The sequence below is a fragment of the Pagrus pagrus genome (assembly GCF_965226575.1).
Source record: "Pagrus pagrus genome assembly, chromosome: 18".
NCBI lineage: Eukaryota > Metazoa > Chordata > Actinopteri > Spariformes > Sparidae > Pagrus > Pagrus pagrus.
Window position 1 is genome coordinate 5683293 of NC_140202.1, and position 24410 is coordinate 5707702.

The 24410-nt window shown below is 40.2% G+C and overlaps 1 protein-coding gene across 1 annotated transcript in view; it reads right to left on the reverse strand.

The window, feature by feature from the left end:
* Positions 1–24410, reverse strand: part of LOC311273467 (protein phosphatase 1 regulatory subunit 37) — an 81069-nt gene that overhangs the window by 50687 nt on the left and 5972 nt on the right. Inside the window, exons 2-5 of the mRNA XM_084380552.1 lie at positions 21085–21185; positions 7717–7762; positions 2021–2121; positions 1709–1828 (exon numbers count right to left, since the gene is read on the reverse strand). Coding sequence (XP_084236678.1) covers positions 1709–1828; positions 2021–2121; positions 7717–7762; positions 21085–21185 — 368 coding nt within the window. The remainder of the gene's footprint in view (positions 1–1708; positions 1829–2020; positions 2122–7716; positions 7763–21084; positions 21186–24410) is intronic.

Sequence of the window (24410 nt, forward strand, 5' to 3'; positions counted from 1 at the left end):
CTTTGGGAAACTTTGACACACAAATGTGTTGATGAAACTGTCTTGACCATGCAGATAGAATGGCACAAGAATCCTAAAATCTGGAAATAATACCACTTGTCAATTGTACACATTTACAGTGAAGACAAAAGCTAGATGTTAGCAGGTGTTGGTGGGTTTTTTAACCAGTTTGACATGGGTAAAAGTGTCCGTATAATCGTCTTGAAATCATGTTTTTTTTAAATGGGTGTTCTGTTTAATGCCTGAAATAAGGTCTGTGATTAACACAAGCTTAAAACAGTTTGTGCTCCAGGACACAAGATACATCAGTAAATATCCCACATTTAAATTAAAAATCATTTATGTATGTTAAAAAAGGCGGCTGCTAGCAAGTGGCTAAATGAGACTACAGAGGTTGTCGAGGAAGTTAAATGGCATCATGGAGACTCATCTAGTCACTAGTCAAACTTTACAGGCTGACGTTAGTTTTAAAATATTCAAACTCTGACTCGACAACCTGCAGACTGATCAATTTATAGAAAGTGCATATAGTGTAGCATAGTAGGGAGCTTAGTGGTGATAATGTTAAAGTCATTCAACCACAATGTAGTTCGTTTTTAGCCTAACATTAGCTTACAGTATTACTACTGCCGATTGCATTTACGCTTCAAAAATCACAAAGTTGGTGTTCGTATGTGTAGATTATCTTGCTGAACAAACATTTAAGTATCATAAACACAGATCTTATTTTCTGCAATAATCTAAAACCCAATTAAAAAATGCCAAAGGCTCTTTGTCAATCGAGGGAATCAAGACAATGCTACCTTCCAGGTTAGCCTGCAAAAATACATCATCCCTGCAGCACAGTATAACAGAGCTATATTAGCTGTGTTGCAGCGTGGATGTTTTACATATAACACTTACCAGAGTTTGACCTGCATCAGAAAAGAGGCATGGGACAGATTGGGTCTCTTGAACAAACTTTTAACTTCTGAACGGTTAGTGGCTGAGCAGGCAAGCCATCTACCTTGAAGGGCTATTGTGATTGGCATGTACCCAAACAGCAGTCAGCCTGCCAGCAACAGTAGTCCCCCAAATAGCCATGGAAGTAGTCCCTAAGTCACCAAGTTCCAACTGTTTTACCCACCATAGATGAATTTAGCCACTGTCGAATGAATGAACAGCACGTTGAACTGCTTTCCTAATGTAATGTCAATTTTGCCAATTTGAGAAAACAAATGTCAGTTTGTTTAAAAGCATCAGATTACAATACCATGGGACTGAAGATACCAAAATAGTAAAGTGAAAAACTATTTAAAAGTAAGTCTCCATGGTGGTTGATGCAGAGTCCTTTCATTTTTGACAAAATAATCTTGACTCAAAGTCAAGCTTAAAGTCCTTACATCATTCTCCCTCATCCTGTCCCACTTTGATCACAGATACATGAAAGTAAGTCAGTAGTAATATTTGGACTCAAACCGATTGTTTCTCACCTCACAGCTAATCAGTTATGCCGTCTAATCTGTGCTATCTGTGATGCTGCAGTAATGCAGCATGTATGTTTTGATGTGTTTATGCTCGTGCTCACAGTGGGCGAACTTCTCACCCTGTTTGGTCTGCCCTGCATCTTCAATCCATATAATGTGCAGCCAACTCACTTTCTAGGATTTACATTATCCCCCAGTGAAAGCCTACAAGAAAATATTACTATTCCACTGTGTCAGCCAACCTGCTTTATCAAATGAGCGAGGGCCCTCCAACACGATGTTCCCATACTGCTGTTGTCAGAAATGTCAAGATGGGTTGTAGATTCATAGTACAAAATCATATCCAGCAAGGACGATGCTCCCTAGAAGAGAAAAAAATTGTAAAGAGAAAAAATGAAGAAAGCAAGGCACCAAATTTGACAGGAATGTTATGAAGTTCTTATGGAAGTGAAAAAAATAGCCTCTAATCTGATACAGGGGGAGGCCTGAATATGAAACTGTATTGGAATTGGAAGATGAAGATGAGGAAAATAAGTTTTGCTCATAAAACTCACATTTTCTTCCAGTTGGGCTGCCTGCAGATTGATGAAATCAAAGTGCAGCGATTTCAGGATGACTTCCAGAGCTTCACAGGAGCGGTGGTCTAATCGCTCACCTTGATAGAGGCAAGCAATCAAAAGGAAGATAATTGGAAGGCTGTTTGCTAACAAGCAAAACTGCACGGCTCTGAATGTGCTTTATCCTTTTTCTAAAATGAACATTTTAGCAAAAATCACAACAAAACAACTTCCTTTACAGGCAAACTTCATCCATGTGAATGTTTTAATAAATCTCTGAGACAGAGAAAATCAGCTCCGGTAGAAGAAACACTATGCAGTTTTTCATGATTGGACTTCCAAGATGTGAATGCTTGATTACTGGATTACTGACTGCCTGCAGAACATTGCAATCAATTATGTATATATATATATTTAGATGATATATAGATATATAGATATACACATCTATATATATATATGTATACAGTATATATATAATGACTGATGAGAATTATCTGGTGCTCAACTGACTCAATGACTCACATCGTATCAGCGTCTTGATAAGGCTGTCTGACATGTACTGGACAGAGAGACCATGAGTGAGGAGCACACTAGTCTCGCACAACTGGACTTATTTTCAGGCTTAGTTTGTGGCTGTGTTAGCACTGGAGAAAGGACCACACTGGACTGCATCTCCCAGTTAGCGCTGATGAAGTTACAGGTAGGTAACTTTACTTTCGTCTGCCCTGGCTAGCTTGATTAAGGTCAAACGTCTTTTCAAAGTGCTTTTCTGTGTTAAGTCGCTGCCAGCCATCCTTGGACTCTTGGCACCTGGCACCCCAGGGCTGAGTCAGGACCGCTACACCACTAACTTAGGTGTATGGCTTACCCAGCTAACTTCTTAACAGCAGCTACATTTAGCAGCAGTCTAGGAACAAAGCTAACGATATCTGTCCATAAGGACAGTGTCACAATCTGTCTCTAGGTCTCTCCTTCCAGTCACAATTCCACCTCCTGAGCCACAGTTACAGCCACTCCACTTGTCCACCAGATTTCCCCACACTTTCCCTCCTCACCTTAACACCTGACTGGTACACCCAATTACACACCCTTACTCACTTCACTCATCAACTCTGCTGTTACATTGCCTACTCCACCCACTCTCTCACCTGTTCCATCTCCTTCATCAGCCCAGATACTTTTTTTTTGTTAACTGGACCTGTTTCCTGTTTTCCTGTCTGCGTATCTACTTGCCCGTACAGCTGCCTACCTACTGCCTACATGTATGACTTTTCCAATTAATCACTGAAGTTACCCTGCTGCCTCCCCTGTTATCTGCTTTTGGGTCCAATGTTATCTCTTGCTCAGCACCATCAGCCGTGACAGGTCGAACTGGCCAGACATGGACCCAGCGGGTGCCTTGTTTGATGATGAACTTTTTGATTTGTCATATACCCTTCTGTGCATCCAAGGTTATTGGAGGAGGGCCCCTTCTGAAGAATTCAAGCAAAAAAACTCTTAATATGGCTCGCAGGGAGGTGTCTTCTAAACCGTGGCTATGTAACTTTCTTCCTGAGTGGGCTAAGAGCTTTCTAAACATCCCTGATTATGTCCCTGAGTCTCAGCCTGCTAGCTTGTAGCCACTTAGCCTCCAGTCTCCTGGCCTTCAGCCTTCAAATGAGCTAATGACCTGTCTTTGTGTGTTTTTTCTTCCTATTGTCATCACTTACAGAGCTCTGCATGGTTAGCCACCTGCCTACATCAGAGATCTACTTCAGGCCTTTGTCACCAACAGGTCCTCTGATCATGGTATGCTGGTAGTACCTCGATCAAAGGCTACAACTAAAGGAGCGAGGAGTCCGAGGTTGTGGCTCCTACACTTTGGACTTAAATTGACTTAAGATCTGTGGACACTGTGGGCACCTTTTATAAAGCAGCTGAAGACCCATTTGTTAAGACTTACCTTTGTGTATTTTATGTCCTGCTTTTATTGTATATGTCTACATGTATGTTTACATATGGCCAATGTAATTTAATTTAAAATGTAGGGTTTTTTTCAATGAATGACAGTCATGTTGGAGATGGATGAAGAGCTGTCGTTTTTACTTTTATTCACCACTGCCACAATCTAAACAGTGTGAATTTCACTATTTAACTGTTATCTTCCATCTGGACAAATAAATGTATTGCTTAGGGATTACTGTTACCATTTTGTAATCTGATTGCTGTGATGGGTCACTCCACATATTGGTGTGTGTTCATTATTACATCTAAGGTATTAGAGTTAAAATTTAGTAACCTGATTACTGTTGCTCCCCAACCCTGATCAGGAGTCACACTCCAGATCAAACTGTGACTGATCAAACTAATCCATGTGACTTTTTAGACTCAATCTTTCTGTCTCCTGGGTTAAGTCTTATCTCCGCAGCCAAGAAGGGGAAATGATACTTACCATCATAATTATTTCCAAAATGATTTTTTCCCTGTGTTTTAACAATAATCACTTAACTGAGCGATGGCAGAGGGCGTGTGGGAAGGGAGAAGGAAGGGAGAGCCATCTGAAATCCCATTTTTCTAATCCACCCTGTGTCGGGAAGATAATAAGGCAGCTACACCCGCAGTCGGATGTCATCAGTGCGTGACGACAGTGACGCCCATCATGGCATACACACAACTTTACACTGCTGCTGTATGCAGATGCATTGTCTGCTATACTTCTATACTTGTGAAAACAGGCAGAGTTTTTAAAACTTCAAAGTGAGGACATTCTGTCCAGTGTTCACTTTACATGAAACTACTTTGGATCTGACTTTGGATTAAAATTTGAATGAGGATTAGGCATAGTTTAATGCAAGGGTTAAAAGAGTTACAGTGCTACTATCACATTTACTTCAGGACTTCAGGGCTCTCGTTTGAACTAGTGATGTGCAATAAAACTGATTTTCTTTCTGAAGTAGAACCCATGCTGGTATCTCCAATACCAATATAATACAGAACAAAAGCTTCATTGCGTAGTTTTAAGCATGCAGTGGAACGTCTATTGTTTGTAAATCAACACACAAACTGAAGCCTCGACAGACGAGAATCACTTTCCCACAGTCAATGACAGTGAAATCTGTCTCACCCTAGCACCACCTTTCTTCTTTAGACCTTCAGACCTGCATAACCTCATCATATTCTGTACTGTGATTAAATCTCAGATGTTTAACAAGGTTTGTGGTATTGCCACCTCACCTCACAGTCCTCCCACACACATCACATACAGCGTCATGGCTGTTTTGAGAACTGAAAAATGCTCCACACATGACTGCGTTTGCAGTCAGCAATCATCAGTGTCAACTCTCTGTCAGTGGCATCTTATGCATTTATAGAGCTGTAGTTCATGTATGAGTATGACAGGCGGAAGGAGAAGTAGTTCCTATGAACAGGGTATCATTTATACTACATCCTGGTGATAGTGCAGTTATGTTCTACTGTGTCCCTGTTGATGATAAAATACTAATTTACCCCAAATTACTGAGTTTAGACATCAATCTTTTAACATGAGAATCTATCTCAGAACAGAACATTCAGGATCAGAAGTATCAATATTTCCCTGTCAATCTGCACAACATTAATTTCAACTGGTATCAGATTTGAGTTTAGTGATAGGGTTATGATTAATATAGAATCAAGACAAGCATAAGTATTAGATTTACAGTTATGATTGTAATATTATATTGCTCAAATGTTTTTGATAGCTTGTAATGTTAGCTAACAATTAGCCTGACTCAGCGGCTGTAGACTGTTGGTATCAGCCTAACACTGGAGCATTCTCCTCCATTTTACTGTCTCTGTGTCACTGTTTTTGTCTGTTCTGTCTATCACTGTTTACAAAATACCAGAAAACAACAACAACCTGCAACGAAGCAACCTCCATGCCGAAAAAGACAAGTTACTCCAACACTGGCCCGATCGCTAATGGTATGAACGTAAACAAGCTAGCAGCTCTAACCTCTTTTTTTGGCTCTTTAGTTTGCAGGGATTTAGCCATTTTAATGCCAGGGTTTGCCTACCCATGTGCAAAAACACTATCCAACACTATTTTACAATGGCACACTAGCTGCATTTTGGGTTAAGCCCCGACCAAGAGGATTGTGATTGGTTTAAAGAAATACAAACCAGCCAGAGAAAAGCACAGCAAAAAAAAGGCTTTACTTCCTATGGATACTTGTAAGGTTAAATTCCAGAGCCGGATTCGGATCAACTTTTACAGAGGAGCCATAGAAAACATCCTGACTGGAAACATCCCAAACTGTCTGGTTCATCACGGCCCAGGACAGAACAGCGCCACAGCAGCTGATTAAAACCACCAGAACATCACTGGTACCTTCTACAGAGCATCAGTGACATCAGAGAAGTGAGACGTCTGCACAGAGCCCAAAGATACTAAAAGACAACACCCACCCAGCCACAGTCTGTTCACCCTGCTGCCATCTGACAACAGATACAGAAGTATCTGCTGCTGTACCACCAGACTACAGAGCAGCTTCACTCCTCAGACTACAGAGCAGCTTCACTCCCCCAGACTACAGAGCAGCTTCACTCCTCAGGCTGTGAGACTCCTCAATTCATCATCAAAACTTCACTTTCCAAAATATATGTAGCAGGACTCAAAGGACACAAACATTGTTTTTTTTAAACCCTTGTGATTCAAAAAATGACAATAAATGGATCTTGTAACCGTAACTGAACACCCATTCAAAAACCCAGTGATAGGACTCATTTGGCATTTGATACCAGAATGAGAATTTCTGTAGCCTGGCATTTTCCCAGTGCTGACACAGGCCTATGGAGATAGTTCTGGCAATATGACATGACCTCACCGGCAGTCTGGACTGAGTGTCCAGAGGATGGTCTGTACGCTCTGAAACTGGACCTGCGAATTTATTTTTGAATGAGAGTTTAGATAATGCTCAGACTGAATTCATGAACACACCCTTGTTTACAGCTATGACTATACAGTTCACTTCTCCAATACTGAACCGATAACATCGGAGCTCATCCACATTACGATCTCCAACAATTGAGCCTGGTCCCTGTTTAATACCAGCTTTCGGTACCCATCACTTCTAAGTGACTGAAAAATTCCTGAAAATTTTAAAACCATGTTGGGAACAAGTAGAATTATTATACAGCACAGAGTCCAGTGATAGTGTCATTTTGTATGCCAACACAGAAGTTATCTCCTCATGGGTTTTATGGCAGATTTCCAGTAAAATTTCTCCATTGTGTTTTTGATGAGCACATGGAAGTCAGCATTAACTGCAGCAAACAAAGGAAATGCATTCATTTTGATTCACAAGATAATTTTAATAAATCCACACACGCTGGCTTGGTATCAGTCTTTAAGACTAAATTCTGAGACACTGTGTGTGTATGTGTGTGAAGTATAGTGAAATACAGAATCAAAAATTTCACACTGAGAGGTGTTGTTAATAACTGATGTCAGTTTTGTCATATATTCAGTTTTTCGTCTTTGTGTAAAAGTTGTAACATTTTTATGATATTAAATTGTTATTTTTAAGATACCATGGTCTGTTATGACATATGTTCTTTAATTACACTTTGATTGAATATGTATAACATTAGAAAATCATTCAGTGTATCATGAATGTCACATGAAGTCCTCAATCATATTTAATAATGAGGTAGTGAAGTGTTCAGCTTACCTTTGAGATCCAGACATTTCACACTGCCACCTACACACACACCCTGCTGAGAGAGAGAGAGACAGAGAAAGGGGTAGAAGCAGGAGGTGTGAGGGAAAGGCGTGAACACACACACACACACACACACACACACACACACACACACACACACACACACTCAGATATTTGGCAACAGCAGTACACCCCCACCCCCCCACCCCCGTCTCTTTCTGCACGGCCTCTCCATCCATGCCACACTGTACTGGTTTCATCAGGGAGGCTTATTGAACGGCAGAGCATGAATTATGAATTTCACACAGTTTACCGCCGTCGTTGATGGTGACACGGCGTCCTAATTAACCAGTGTATAATAATTAGAAACAGCTGGTCATCAGTTGATGTGTTCATTTGCCAGAGCCAGTGTTCCACATACATCTAATTTGACTGCATCAATCACCGGAGATGGCAGAATTGTGCGGATGGTGGAAAACAGATTTTTTTTTTCTAATGACAAGCTAAACAGAGAAAGGGAACATGGATTTTTTTAATTTATTTTTTATTTTTGTTTAAAAAAAAAAAAGCTTCCCTGTGATACATGACATTCTGTGCCTTGGGATTATTATGCCTTTTGTATTTTTAAAAATAAGAATGTTCCTCTTCTGATATGATCTAGTTTCCTCTTTGACAAATATGTATTAATGTGGATATTTAGTATATCTGAGCCTGTCATTGATGAAGGCAGGCTGAGGTCAACAGCAGCTACCCTGATAGACTTTCACCTGTCTGGATTCAATGGAGGAAAGTTGCCTGATGATCAAATGCTATTTCATTTTATTTGGATGTTTAGCATGAAAACGGATTCTTTTTTTATATATATATCAGTTCATGGAATGATCAATTAGGGACCACCAGGGGGCCCCAAAGGTGAGCAAATTAAAAATGTGGGTCTCTGCTTCCCTCCATCCGTTTGCATTTTTCACATGAAGGAAATTGTTAAGTGTTTACTGATTTATTTGTTTAATTCGAATGCTTTTCATTGGAGTAGTTTAACACATTTATACTTAATGCAAATTTCAAAGATGTTAAACATTTGTTTTTTATGGAAAATCATATAATGTTTGCTTTGCTTCTGAGGATCGTCTCAATCAGTTTCTTACTGCGAGTGATGACTTACTGCTCCGTTATGAGACGATTCTGTGTTTGTGTTTTTCTTCTTGATTTTCTTTCTGGTTTGAAGCGGATGGGGTTCAGTTGGAAAAAGGGTGTTGTCATATACAGCCTTTCCATACACCCGTCAGGATTTAACAATATTTTAAATCAATCAATGTGATCATGGTTGTGAGGGTGTTTGCTTCTTTTGCAGTCCGCTGTCAATCAAATCTGATCAAACCACACCTGCACAGTCAGGATGAAGCAGAAAGGTGAGTTCTTCAAATAATAACAAAAAGTAAATAATAATAATTCTTTTTCCACAAACTTGACCTTTGATTGTTTACTTATTTTGTAGGACGAGAGTTTATCTCTCAGTTCAATACCATGACAATACCACCGGTGCTGATCTGATATGTACTGCGATTCTTAAGTACTGCAATGCAACATTACCATGTGTTGTGATTTTTTTGCTTCTTTAAAATAAGACCATTGGAAAAGTTGATTAATACAAATTTAGAGACTGTGTGTTATGAGTCATATTTCAAAAACAGTCAGTCAGTGTATCTGAGTTTTATTTCATAACTGCACATAAAGTGGTAAATAAAATACTTTTTGATGTAAACTGCTATATTTTGCTGTTCCTGCACATTAAGCTGGTGTCATAGAGAAGAATATAAAGTAAAATAGAAAATATATATAAATACATTTACTGTATATGTGCTGCCTTCTTCTGGTATACAATGTTGCTGCATAATGATGGCTGTATTTTTAAACCCATTGGGACTTTTGAGTTTTATTTGTCATCCTTTGGGGTTGCTGTAGCTGCCAGTGTATAAGCAGAGTTGTACAGTCAACGAGGAACGACAAATACATTTTTGTTCCTGTTTGAATTTTGCCATGAATCACACATATGATGTGTATTTGCAAGTCAAGTTGCAATTTGTTACAAAGATAGTAAAATAACATTAAGTTGAGAGGAAAACCTCTCAGTAAATGACGTCATCTCGGCCAAGAGGAGTCGTTACTTCACCTGTCCATTGCGTCAAACGTGAAGTTATTAGTTTGTTTCCACAGGTTAAATAAAGTAAATGTATATGCCTGCAAGTATCAGCACAAATCATTTTAGATTAAACATTTTAAGTGAACTGGATCGTTTTAAGATAATATTGCTGCGGTCGCTATGCTAATGTTAGTGGCAATTAACATCATGTGTTAGCATCGAGCTAATGGAATAAGCTCTAGTTTTAAGTTCTTAAAAATAGAATCACGATAATTAAGATAATCAATATTTTTAACCACCTCTATTATATAGACAGGAACATTTAAAGGAGCAGTCTGTCGTTTTGTTGAAGAAATGTTAATGAGCAGAGAAAGATCCTCATTGGCTGATTTTTTTTCTCCCCCAAAAAATTTAATAATCAAACTCTCTTTGTTTTCATGATGAATAAACTGAATAAACAAACTGACCTTACAGGCCAACACAATTTATACTGTTTTACTTTGTTTATGTGGTGGACCCTGCCACCCTTCTAGCTTCAAACAGTGTTCTGGGACCTTATTTTCCTCTGAGAAAAGCTTGTTTATTCACTTATGGAAAAAAATACATATTTCTGAGTTTTTATTATCAACTCATTAATTTTGTAAATATTTTTTACTGAGTTTGAATTTATTCTAAAAAACAACACAGTGCCCCTTTAATGTGATGAAAAACTTCATCTTTTAGCAACACTTTACAATAATCATAATTAATAAATGCTACATTCATAGTTAATTAAACTTAACTTAACGTAATAGTTGTTTTACTGTTAACAAACAATGCAATGCTCAACAAACCATCGATTAAGAAATTGTTTATTGTAAAGTTGCAGTTGATGTTTAAAATAAGGCTGTGAATAATCAACAATACATTTACCGATTATTAATGATGGTTATTCTTAAGTGTTAGCGCTCTTTTGTGCTGGTGCAGGTACATCACATTTCATGAGCTGCTAGTTTTCAGTATCACTTCATGATATTATGTGCAGTGATTTACAGTCTTTCTGTTGTTTCTATCAACGAAAAGGAAACGGGGTATGGGGGCCTCACAAACCTCGTCTTAGCCCTGTCACCCTCTTCACGTCACTCAAACCCTGGCTTTCTGACTGCCTCTCCTGCACCAGCTCATCGTCGCTGGCTCACTGAAATGCCGCCTTTTTGTGTGAGCAGCTCCTTGTTTTGTCTCTCACTTCTAAATATGATTCATTGTTCAAAGGGACGCGGGGAGCACAAAAGGACTTGGAAGGCTTTCCTCGCTCGGCTCTCGTGCTACAGAGAGGAGAACAGGGAGGGAGACAAAAAATGTTGGCCATAATGTGCTCCTGTTAAGAATTAGACAGATCAATGGGACATAAATTGCACTGTTTATGTATACAAGAGGCTAGTGTGTAATTGGAAGAGGTGGTTGAATTTCCCCCGTAATCATCTTAACTGAGACACGCACACACATCCGCACTCATTCACACACTTACACACTGAGCGAGAATGTGTGTCCATGTGTAGTGTGTTTGTATATGTATGTGTATGTGCTGTGACACACAGCGCTACATATATGAATGAGGCAGGTTTTCTGTCACTGTGAGCTCAGACAGGAAGGAGGTGAGAGTTTGCATTACTTGAGTTTGATATATATAGATGTTCTTTTTATTAATTTGATCCCTCAAAATACAACAAATTACAATAATGTGTAGTTCTGGCTCTGTCTTACTATTCAATCTCTACTGCGTTGATTTGTTTTCCCCCATAGAATCTGACAAAATGTACCATAAATGTGACAAACACCAATTCATAATTATTAAGTGAACATATACCATAGGGCTGGGGAATATATAAATATTATATTGTTATCATGATATGAGACTATTGTGCTCTTATGTTTTAGATATGTTATGTGGCAGGATGTCAGTGTTGTCTTCTCCTGGTTTTAAAGGGGCTGCGTTACAGTAAAGCAAACTTACCAGACTTACACACTTTGTCATCACATCCACATTACTGATGATTTTTTATCACAAATCTCATGTTAATATTTGGTAAAAGCACTAATAGTCATCCCTACAATATTGTTGCAATATCAATATGGAGGTATTTGGTCAAAAATATTGATTTTGTCCTCCAGTTCCCACTTCAACATATGGAGATATAAATTGTGTATTGTGACATAATACTGTATTATTATTATTATTATATATACAGTACTGATATTAGTACATTATACATATCTCCCTGTCCTCGTATACATTAGAAAAGTTGTGATTAACATACATATGGTTCCTTTTTTCTTTGTGTATCACATAAAAGACTTTTTTCTGCACTCTGAGAAAATAAAATAATAAGAAATATATATATATTTGTTCTCTCCTATTCCCTACTTCTGTGCGACACTGACATGTACATGCTTGACACATATTCTAAAATATTGAATGATATTTTTTGTGTTGCTCCAGACTTCTTCAAAACTACAGATGTGCCTCTGAACCCTGATTGGTGGATCTGTTCTCCCTCCGTGTCGCTCTCCTCCATCAGCAGGTCTGTTTAACCTCTTTACACCAGCTGTATTATAGCACAAACTTTGCCCACAAATAAAATAAAATAAGCCTTTAAACCATCAATTATCTTCTTCTTTATAAATTCATGCAATTCTTTTATTCTTCCACAACAAGGTATTTTGATTTAAAGCTCTTAAATTGTGGGATGTATTTTGGCCTGTTCTGGCTCAGCGCCTCACGGCTCACTTCAGCTCCTCGTTTGACTCATCATCAGCATGTCATCAGTTATTACACTGTGAAACATTTAAATACTTATATTTAGGATGAACATGCTGCAGCATCACTCGTCTCTTTTTGAGGAATCTCGTCTATTTTTTGTTTGTTTCTTTTGTGTGAGCGCGGTGGGCGGAGCGTCTCAGAGATCTTTTTGGCTTCGTGCACAAGAAGAAAAGTTGTTTTGGGTGGTTTGTCCAGCTTGCTCCATTCATCTCTTTTATTGACTTTGTGTGCATTTCTGTCACCTCAGAATTTTTGTTTGGTCTGTCACAACAGCAAAAAGAAAAAAAGGTGTCAGTGTGTGCTGGTGTCCGGCTGGAGACTGCTTGTGAAAGCGGTTTGTTTGTGGCACCGAGCCAACGAACAACACTCAGTAAGAATGTGCAAGCAACTGGCTGGCTACCCATATCACACTCTCAAACACACACACACACACATAGAGACAGAGAGGGAAACACACACGCAGCACTTCCTCCTCACAAGAAATACAGTGGTGGCTGTTTTTCATCTTAATGAATTTCTGAACTTGTTCGTTCCCTCTCCGCTGGTGAAAGATGGAAACCGAAGGCGTCGCCTGCCAAATCAATTGATGTGTCAGGAGGGAGAGAGGACAAAATGGCGTGATAAAAAGAAAAGCGCTCCCTCCCTCGCACGCTCACACACACAGGCAGCAGGAAAAGACAGAGAGAGAGAGGGGGGATCTAGTTTCTAAACTTGACTTTCACAGAAGTCATCTCTGGTGCATTCACTATTCTTCACTCAACCGTCCAGAGCTGCTCTGCCTCTACGGGTGGCTTTGTATTAAAAACTCTTTGAGTGCACTATTTTTCTCCTTAGCCCATTTAATTAACTGACAAAAAATATAAATAAATATATATTTGTATGTATTTTTAAAATGCTTTTTCAGAGCTCTTACGAGTTAAAAATCACCCCCCCACATTTTCCTTTCAGCATCTTTTCTGCAATAAAGGATAAATTATTTAAAATAACACGACCTTTTATCTCACACCCTTTGAAGGCAGCAAATTAAAAATGTAAATTGGGAGCTAATTAATATGCAAATGTATTCGTTCGCTGTTAACAATTAGCAATTAAAGCTGCAGTGTCTAGAAAGAGCACAGACAAAATTAGTAACTTCATTCATCATTTAAAAAGAGAGATCTAAAAACGTACATAAAATTCTAATTGACTTTCACAGTATTTCCCTCTGTCACCCTCTTTGTTCACTCGCATTGCTTTTGAAATATTTGATAGCGTGCATTTAGCGACTTAATTAATGCCACTTTGTGTAAAATATACTGTCCCCTTAAATGGTTGATGTCAAAATAACGTACACATTCCAGTCTGAGTGCTGAATGCTTGTTTGGAAGTGTGTGTGTGTGTGTGTGTGTGTGTGTGTTTGTTTTGTACATTTAACCCTGTGTTGAATTTTAGATGTAGTTCTGCAAGTTTCTTATGGTGTGACTATCAGCGTTCGTTCTGCTGGGAGAGAAAAAACACTGATAATTATTTATTTATGTTAATATTTTGTTATTAATATTTCAATTAAGGAATTTATATAATAACATGCTGGCCACCGAAGTAAATGCACACGTTTTTGTATCATCGTTTATATTCGTCTTCACATGTTTTCTAACTGCAGTGTTGACTAGAAGCAGTCTGAACACCTGAGGCTGCTCGTCTGCACAAACACTTAGAGTGATGTGATTCATCTTTACTTGCGTCTTTAACATAAAATAAATTAGAATAAGACTAAAAACAGTGAAACTCTTCATCATAACCAGCATTAATAATGGTAAATGTATAGTTAATTAAACTTAAGTTAATACTTATTTGACTGTTAATAACAATGAAATTCTTTTATTACAGTAAAAGCTAAACTTACCATTTATTAATGATGGTTGTTATACAATGTTACCAAAAAGTGAACTACAAAATAATGATCTAATTATGACCCTTCTAAGAATATATAATTACCGCAGTCCAGACAAGAAACAGTATTTCTGCATATACATTGTGACATTGTGTATGTAAAAACGTGTTGTGTAGTTTACAGACTGATTTATGTATTAAGTCTCACAAAAAGCACATGAATTTATCATAAATCATTAAATTCCATGTTGATCACTGTGAAGATTTACACAGTGAATAGTGGTAGTAGAACTAGAGATGACAGGATTAGTATTTGCATTAGTATATATTTTTTATTTATCTGTTTCCATCCTTTCCGTCTACCTTCAGGTTGCTCCCCCATAGTAAAAACGAACACCAACGCAACATACAACAGCTAACATTAATCTGAAGTGTTGTTATCCGACCTGTATTCACGTCTCTGCCATGTTGTTCTGTCAGATCATAATAAGATCTCAGGACATCTCTAGCCATGTTTCGTTCGGGAGTGTTATGTGAATGTACTTTGCCATTAAAGCCCATTAAAAATACGTAACTAGTGACCTACTTAATTATCACTTAGGTCATTACTTCCATTTTCAACAGTGTGTATATCTGTAGAATATTAACTCCCTCCACTGTGGTGGGACGGAGGCAGAAATACTCACAGACACACACATGAAAACCTGAGCAAATAAAACCAAAACTATCTGTATGATTAGAAAGTGAGAAAATACTGTATGCGTTTTATTGTAGTTCTGTTTTGCAACATGGCCGACCTGACCCTCGGTGCAGGCCGTATACTACAACTGCAGTCATTCGGGGGAGTTATGAAGTAAAGAGGGACGATCCACAGCAGCTAAAAACAATTCAACTGTGAGGACAATTTCATGATGAACATGTTGTTTACAGATGCGTGAGCTTCCTATGATTTTTGGAAACATTTGGCCACTTTGGTGACGGCGCGTCTCCCCCGTGTGAACCGTCAGTCCAGGCCTGTAATATTATCCTACTTACAAAAGCACTCATATTACTTGTGCGACCACCCAACCATGCAAATTCAATTCAGCCTAATAGTGCACCACCAATAGTGCATCACACATGCCATTCAGTTTAACTGCAACTGCTCCAAATTCAATTAGAGGCAGAGAATGTAAAAGAGACTCTTTTACACGTAGACATCCTTTTCCAGTTATGCATGCTGTTTCCCAAATGGCATTCAAGCAAAATGGTGTAAAAGTACAATAGAAAGGCTGTGGAGTTGGTGTGTTTTAAATAAAGCATGTTGTGTCTGACAGTGTGTGTGTGAGCGCGAGGCCGTCTGAATGACAGACTGAAGTGCGTTAGCCGCGGGTCCCGTGGTGATCCTCGTCCCGACCCATACTCCCCGCTTCTCTTCTTTCCGTGTGATCGCGGCGGCTGCCACTGTACAGCATTTCAAATGCGCCACTAACCGCCCCGTTATCGCCTGTAATGAGAGGAGCGACATATGTCCGGTCCCCCTGCTGTTTCCTGATAAGCCCTCACATTCAGACGCATGCAGGAACACTCTTCCGCCTCCTCCTTCTTCTCTCTCTGCTCTTATATTTCATGCAAAACCTGCTAACTACCACCAAGGAAAGAGTGTGGCACTTACTTAGTGACATTTACCTCGCTGCAGACTATTCCACAGTGAGGGGGGATAACAATCAGCATGCATTTAATTTAAAAGAAAAAAATGTTCCCCTTAGAGTTCAGCAGGCAGGGGAAGATATAGCTTTCTCTCTCTCTGTGTGTGTGTGTGTGTGTATGTGTGCCATAACAGTTGTGCCGGCAGACTACTGCAGTGCAACATTAATGCTAATCAAAAGAGCTGAGAAAGCGGTGGTGATATGTAAAAACAGATTTTCTCTTGTCTTTTCGCCCTCCCCCAGCCTTCAGAGGGAATTATCTCGGGAAAATAACATTTGTGGGTATTGAATCTGACCCCATGAATTTAAGAGAGGCATGTTGTCATGTAAGGAGGCCATTTTTTTTTCTGTAGCTGCGGGGTAAATAATGAAAGTTAAGTTGTAGTAATTGATTTCTCTTCAGTCCACTCAACTGAATAATCTGCAAGGGAAACAACCACTAAGCTATTCATTAGAAGACTTTCCAACATGCAACTAATTCAGAGCTTATTCTCCAAACAGCATGGAAAGAATACAAACTCATAGTGTGAGCGTGTTTGATTTATAATCCTTTTGTGTTTGGAGGCTTGGAGAATACTTCACTCAAAACCTAGGAACAACAGGTTTTTTTCACTGTATATTGAAATAAATCAATCAGTAAATCGCCCTTCACACAATACAGAAGAAGGAATATTGAGCCAATCCATATATTTGAATGGATGTATGTGAGCTAAATTCTGGGAGGATAATTTAATTGTTAAAGGAGGACACCTTAACACAGGTGACATAGATGTGTCATTGTGGTGGGAAATAATAATCTTTCATTTTAATTATAATCCACATCAAATTCCACTCACTCAGATATACCTGTCATCTAAATACACCTGATTGTTTCATCAGGATCCATGTATGATTCCCTGAGGAATTAACAAAACTGTCAAAAAATGCAATGTTAAAGAGAGCGCGAAAAGATTCCTGGATCCGCCCCTTCATCCACATCTGCACTAAAAGCTAATGGGGTCTATTCTGGGCCGAGACACTGCTCCATCAGAGGTTCATGGAGATCTGTTCAGTAGTTTTTGTGTTATCCTGCTGACAAACCAACCAACGAACACATGGGTGAAAACATAAGATCCTCAGTGGGGGTTTAAAAAGAGACAAATGGTTTGATATCCCATCATACTTTCTTTATATGGTAACTCTACAGTATTTTATTTATTTTGTTAAACAAATGATCTTCATTAGATGTGGTTGATGTTTATGTACACATCATTTACAGTAATCTGGCTTTTTGGGGTGAATAAACACTAAACATGAATAAACACAATGATGATCTGCAGTCACAGTTGCTTTGCTGGAGGTGAACACACCATCAAACAACCATCACTGTTGATGGAAATCTATCTGACCTGATTCAGGTATAAATGCTCACAGAGGAGGTAATGTTTTAAAGTTGAATCCACCGTACTGTTTGTCTTATTAGCCGACTTTCTTCCCTCTCTTCACTCTCTGATTCTCTACCAGAACGTACAGAGACAGGAGCTCCGCTACCTCGAGTAAAGCTGTGGATTTCTCTGGTTTGAACATTGTTGGACACATTTGGAGTAATCTAAATACACAACTCCACAAACGAGTTTTCAATGGAGAAATCTTACATATTATATCTTTAGATGTTGGATTGTGGGAAGGGTAGGCCTAATAATCTATGGTTTCAGTCTACATATTTTCAGTCATTCCTCTAACCTCAGTCAGGATGTTGGAGGTGTGTCAGGACTTTGGTTCATTTTAACATATATACCAAAATAATGATTGATCAATCAATCAAAACAATGTCCCTCTCTCTCAGTGGGAGAGACCAACCTGACAGTACCACCTGTATTAGCTCATAATGTGTTTCACAGTTATTTCTTAATTTGAATATAAATGACTGCAGTTAAGCTCTTTCCTCGTGCCAAAATAGTCGTGTAGAGATGGAGCTTGATCATCTCAATTACCTTTCTAATTACAGAGTGAGCCAAACAGAAACAGAAAGGAGAGACACAGACTTCACAGTGAAATTAGACAGTTTAAGCAAGGCGGCCTTAGACCCCTGGTTGGCTCTATTATTGTTTACCAGTACCACCCCTATGAAGATGTCATGAACAGCAATACTGTTTTATCCACTTACAGCATTTCAAAGGAGTGCAAAGGGGCCCAAGGGTGCAATAAAAAAGCTTTAAAAGTCTTCAACGCCGGCTCTCGGGGGAATCGCCCCTCGCCTGAAAAGACCTAATTTAATAAATTTGCTCTTTAGGTGTTTGTCGTTTCGTTTTGCATCGTCTTATTATGGATTCATTCACAGGCAGCCCTTTTGGTCTAAACATTGCCCCTCTTAGCTAATGCGTAACTATACATATTTTACTCTTTTAGGAGGACCACCTACATTCGTTTCCAATGCAACTGGGTTCATTAGCACCTCAGAGATAATACAGCGGCTGTATGCTTAATGTAAGCACTGCTAAGTCTCTAATTTTCCACAAATAATTCTCCTTGATCTCAAGCAAAATTTATGCAGGGGGGTGGGGGTGGAGGGTCGAGAGCAGCGTTCTTTAACATCGCTGCTCTAAGTTATTATGTACATAAAATAAATTATAAATGGCAGACTGTGTGTTTCAAGTACGGCAAAGAGAAAATAAGTGAGTTTATGTCACTGGAGAGGGTGTGTGTGTGTGTGTGTGTGTGTGTGTGTGTGTGTTGCTCAGTCAGTTGGTAGGTCAACAAAATTTCCCCACCATTTTGTTGCCACAGTGTTGGTTGTGTGTTTGGTTGTGTTCAACATCACATACTAATGTTCTGCCTACAACAAACTCAGTCAGTATAAACTGTGTACTGGGGTGCAACAATACAATTAGCCCACGGTTCAATACGAACCCTGGTTTTTGGAGAAAAAAAACAATATTACAATCCAAAATTCCTCAAAAACCTGAGTCCTGCATTTAACCTGCTCGTAGCCTCTTGTTTGGAGTATCGATGATGTTGATGCTTGACAATAATCCTTATTGAGGCTGATGAAACCAAGACATTCAAATTATCCAAGGGATTTTAGAATGTGTGTGTGTATATGTGTAATATGTGTTGTTGTTCCCAAACCAGTGTCGTGCGTGTGTGTGTGTGTGTGTGTGTGTGTGTGTGTGTGTGTGTGTGCAAGCTTGTGCTGTTGCATGAAGGTGCCTTTGTTTTAATAAAACCTTGAGATTGCGGTCGGATATGCTCTGACAGTGTATGAGGCTTAAGTTGCAGCAGGTTATAGTGTTAATATTGATCATTTGTGGAGTTCTGTAATATCACTGCGTGGTACAGTTCTTTTATGAGGAGAGTTGCTGATGTTGCATAAAAGGACCGAGCTACACACGTCTTTGAAAACAATATTTCACTTTGCAGGGTCGGTCAGGTGGAAGTTTAGATCTGTAGCGTGAGGATCTGTTGTCACTATCTGAATTAAAATTTTTGTTTCGTATTATGTGGTGATGGTTATTGGCCTGATTTTCATTTGAGTATTTTGACTGAAAAAATATAATGATTTAACATCTACAGCTCCATCTGCTGAAGAAGATCATGTGATACAATGGAAAGCTCCAGGGCAGACGACACTGAGGCAAGATTGATTTTGTCAACTGCTATTTTTCTCGTGACTCACATTATTAATCTTGCGACCCCTTAAGGGGCAACTAAACTAGTGGCTGTAATCACCTGGGTAAAGGTAGCCCGCTAACAGATGCTTTGTAATGATCGTGGCCATAAATCCTTAATATCGGCACAGAATCTGAACCTTTTAGGTCAAGCCACATGTCGAGGCCTTGGTTCTGACCCACACTTTGAAGAAGCATGATGTTGTTGTGAGCTGAACAGGCAACTCAACTAATGATTTATTGTAGCCAGAAACAAGATGCTCTAGTTGGAGGACCTCGAGAACAGTCTCCAAGAGGAGAGGAGAGGGTGTAGAGGTAGAGGTCACAGAGAACGACACATGTATAAACACTAATGAGATCATTTACTAGAAGTCCCACACATGTGTATGTACTGTATCTGCATCTGTGTTTAATGAAGGACAACTCAGCCATGCAGACATGCACACATGTGACTCCTAACACACAGGCATGAGCATTTATGTACTATATGTCTCTTTGCACATCCTGCAAATGCACATGCATGCACGCATGGATACATGTGAAAACAAATGGAGTTATAGAAGCATTTACAGTAATGGAAAGATCATACAGTTCATATAAACACCTACCAGACATTATGGTAGGTGTTTATAGTTAATAGAGAACTTGTAAACTCTGAGTTCATCCGAAACATGTATGCATAATTATCCACCTGCCAAACACCCAACAAATGATTTTCTCCCGTTTATAGACCCACACCTGCATGGACACTTCACTCACTGTGCTCGACCCTGTAGGCTGTATTATATTTTAAATTATGTCAAGCAGCACAAACTTTTCAAGTGATTTCTTTTTTGTGATGTTTGATGTATGAATGATTTCTTTAATGATTTTCTTAAAGAACATAGATCATCAAATATTTGGCCCGCCATGTCAGTATTGCAAATCAGTGAAAATTATTATCACATTTCTTTGTATCTCTCAGTATATGCAGTTGCTTGAAAATCTGTTGATGCCATTTTGCCAGATGTGCAATCTTTGTGATATACAAATCTGATATTCCAAGGGACAGGTAACAGATATCATATCAAAATAATATCATATATATGGCTGTGCTACGGATCAGCTCTTCCTATATACTGTCTGTAATTGTTACAGATATGTGCCAGATCCATAAACTTGTGTACTGTTGGATCATTCTGGATATAGGTCCTTTTTGTTGAGTGACTAACACTGATATGTGGAGCCGTGTACCTGAAGCTGTTGCAGGATGTGCTCTCTGGGTTGGACCTGATGTCTGCTGCAGCTCTGCTGGTAGGCCACCATTACCTCTGTCAAGGTGATGCAGCTGTCAACTAAAATAGAAGAATACACTCATTCACTTATTTAATGCCTCTGCATCCCAGTGAGCCATCAGCCACCATTCAAAAGTGCTTCAGGGCCTCAGAAATGCCATACGGTAAACTGTGCTATGCTCTGAGTGTGTTTGTGTGTACTACAGGGAAGAAGGCAGTCAGTGAGAAGTGAGAAGGACATAATTGTCTGTCTGAACAATAAATCAACAAATCAGGCATCTCGATTTATCAACCATAGCCCTGTGGGATGGGAAATTCCAGATGTGAGAGGGAACAGTGGATTTCACTTTTGAAACACATTGAAGCATTGTGTATCCTTCAAACCCTGGATTGCATTTTCAGTTGTTTTTAGTTTAATATATTTTAGAGATGATAACTACAGACCTGGACAGTCTTTAAAGATTTGATTTTAGCAAAAGGAACAGTTATTACAGGTTATGTTGTGTTTTAAGGAGGATAGTTTGGACTTTCTATTATTATTATATATGAATATATACATATATCAGTCAGGTATGGGGAACTTGTCGAGGATATTGATCCATGATTATTGTAGCATTAGCACAAAATGTGAATTACACCCACCGCCATGCAGCTAGTTAGTATCTGACAGTCTGAATGGGTCATCACGAGCTCCAAGTAAACACTGCCGATTAAGTGATAAGAGGGCTGGCCTAATACAGCCACAATAACCAATCAACTGGACAACACATGACAGCATCCAAGACCAACAGCAGCCAATTTGGGGGGGGGGGGGGGGGGGGGGGGGGGGGAGTCATGCTATGCGGGGTCGAGATGAAGTCTGAACAAGTGAGTCTTGAGTCTTTTGCGGAAGACGGCGAGTGATTCTGCTGTCCTGACATTGGTCGGGAGTTCATTCCACCACTGGGGCACCAGAGCAGAGAAGAGTCGCGACTTCACTGAGCGGCCTTTGTTTGCTCTTAGCGATGGTGGTACCAGCTGGCCAGCTGATGTGGTAGAGTGAAGTGCTCACTCTGGGGCATGTGGTCTGACCAGTGTTTGGAAGTAGATGGGTGCAGTTCCGTTGACGGCCTTGAAGGCCAGTAACATGGTCTTGAATCTGATGCGGGCCGCAACAGGAAATCAGCTGAGGTCACGGAGGAGGGGGGGCCACATGGGAGAATTTGGGTAGATTGAAAACGAGGCGCGCTGCGGCGTTCTCAATACGTTGCAACGGTTTAGTTGCAGAGGCTGGGAGTCCAGCCAAGAGCGAGTTGCAGTAGTCCAGGCGGGAGATGACCAGCGATTGGACCAGGAGTTGCATCGCATCCTTTGTGAGGAAAGACCGGATCCTGCGGATGTTGTAGAGGGCAAATCTGCAGGATCGGGCCACCAGGCTGATGTTGGGGGTGCAGGATAGTCCGTTGTCGAGGATTATGCCCAGGTTCCTCGCAGTCGATGAAGGCGATACCGTGACGTTCTCAACAGTGACTGACAGGTCCATGTGAGGGCAGTCTTTCCCCGAGGTGAAGAGGAGTTCAGTTTTACTAAGGTTGAGCTTGAGATGATGCGCAGTTGTCCAAGTGAAAACGTCTGCCAGACATTCCGAGATGCACGTGGCAACGTGGGTATTGGAGGATGGGGGAAAGAAAGGAACAGTTGGGTGTCGTCAGCATAACAGCGGTAAGAGAATCCATGTGATGTGATTGCAGAGCCTAGTGATCTAGTGTATAGTGAAAACAGAGGCGGTCCTAGTACTGAGCCTTGAGGGACACCAGTTTCCAGGGAGCAGGGTTTGGACAAGGAGCCATTCCATGTGACGTGAAAGGTGCGATTTGTCAGGGATTTCAGGTTGAGCGGGTGGTGACCGTGCGAGGTGTAGGGGAGTGGTGGACTTCAAGGGGAGAGAGAAAGCGACAAAGTGGTGGTCGGACACGGTGAGCGGGGTAACCGAGAGTGCCAAGGTACTACAGGACCTTGTGAAGACAAGGTCAAGTTGGTTCCCTGCCCGGTGGGTGGGGGGAGAGGGGTAGAGTGTGAGGTCAAATGTGGAGAAGAAGCTGATGAATTCAGATGAGCGCAGCTCTGCAGGGAGGCATAGGCTGAAATGGTGTCCTCCTTCTTGACAACAGACTGGCAGTTCCATAGCCCCCCTAGTACTTCAAGTTCAGTACTGGTGGAGAATGTTGGGTAACAGAGATTGGCTGGGTTACAGCCTTGAGCAAAGGGTCTCCGGTGAAATCTTCTCCGGTTTGATGTCCTGACTGGGATTGGGTAGGACTCATGGCTGCGATAGGTGATGGACAGTGAGTTACTTGGACTTCCTCAATAGACTCCCGCAGAGAGACTCCCTAAGTCTTCATTCGGCTGTCCTGACGCTGCAGTTGACGCTGTAGTGACTAGCCCATATCTGCTAGATTTACCTCATGCGGACTTAGCTCCGCCCTGCAATCAAGCCTTATCAACACACCTGACTTGGCAGAAACTCACTGATAGCTACTTACCAGCAGCATTTCACAGCTTCCTTCACCTGGACAAAATGTATCTGCAAGTGGTAACTGTATAACAGCAGCTAAACTCCATAAACCACCTTGGTACTGAATTCCCTATTGTCAAACTGGCTGCAGTAGGTCTCGGAGTTTGTGTTCAGTCCTGACACTGGCCATGTTCACTTGGAGCCTGGTACAGTAAACAGTTGTTAGCGGTTACTTTAGAAACGAGTTCAGCCAACTATTCATCTGCAAACTCAGAGGGTTCAGGCAGAGCGGACAGAGGACATTAGAGAGCAAACAGAAGTCATGAAATTACTTTGGTTCTGTGATTTCCTGGATGAATGCGAGTGGCAGTAAAAAAAAAGTGGATATGTCTCCTCATGCTCCACGCTGGTCAAGATGTTATATAAACAATGTCTACTGTCCTGAAGTTACAGTTACCTTTGTAATTTCCATTCTGTTTCATTCCTTTTCTGACTGTCAGTGGCAGTAAATAAAGTGTAGGACTTAAACCAGCAGTGTCACAAAGAAGAGACACCCACCTACTGGTCAACTTGTTGAAGCTAATGGCAAAACAGCTGACGCCAGTGTGGAACCAAATGCCACAGATTTCCGATAATGCCCCCCCCCCCATTGCTGCCCAGGATATATGAAACTGAGATGTTGTTTGTTTGAACGACTACATGCTTTCGCTCAAGAAATGGCAAGAAGTGCTTCAGTCCAGTAGACAGTGCGGAGTGTTGTGGATAGTGATGTGCGGCTCTCTCCACTGAGG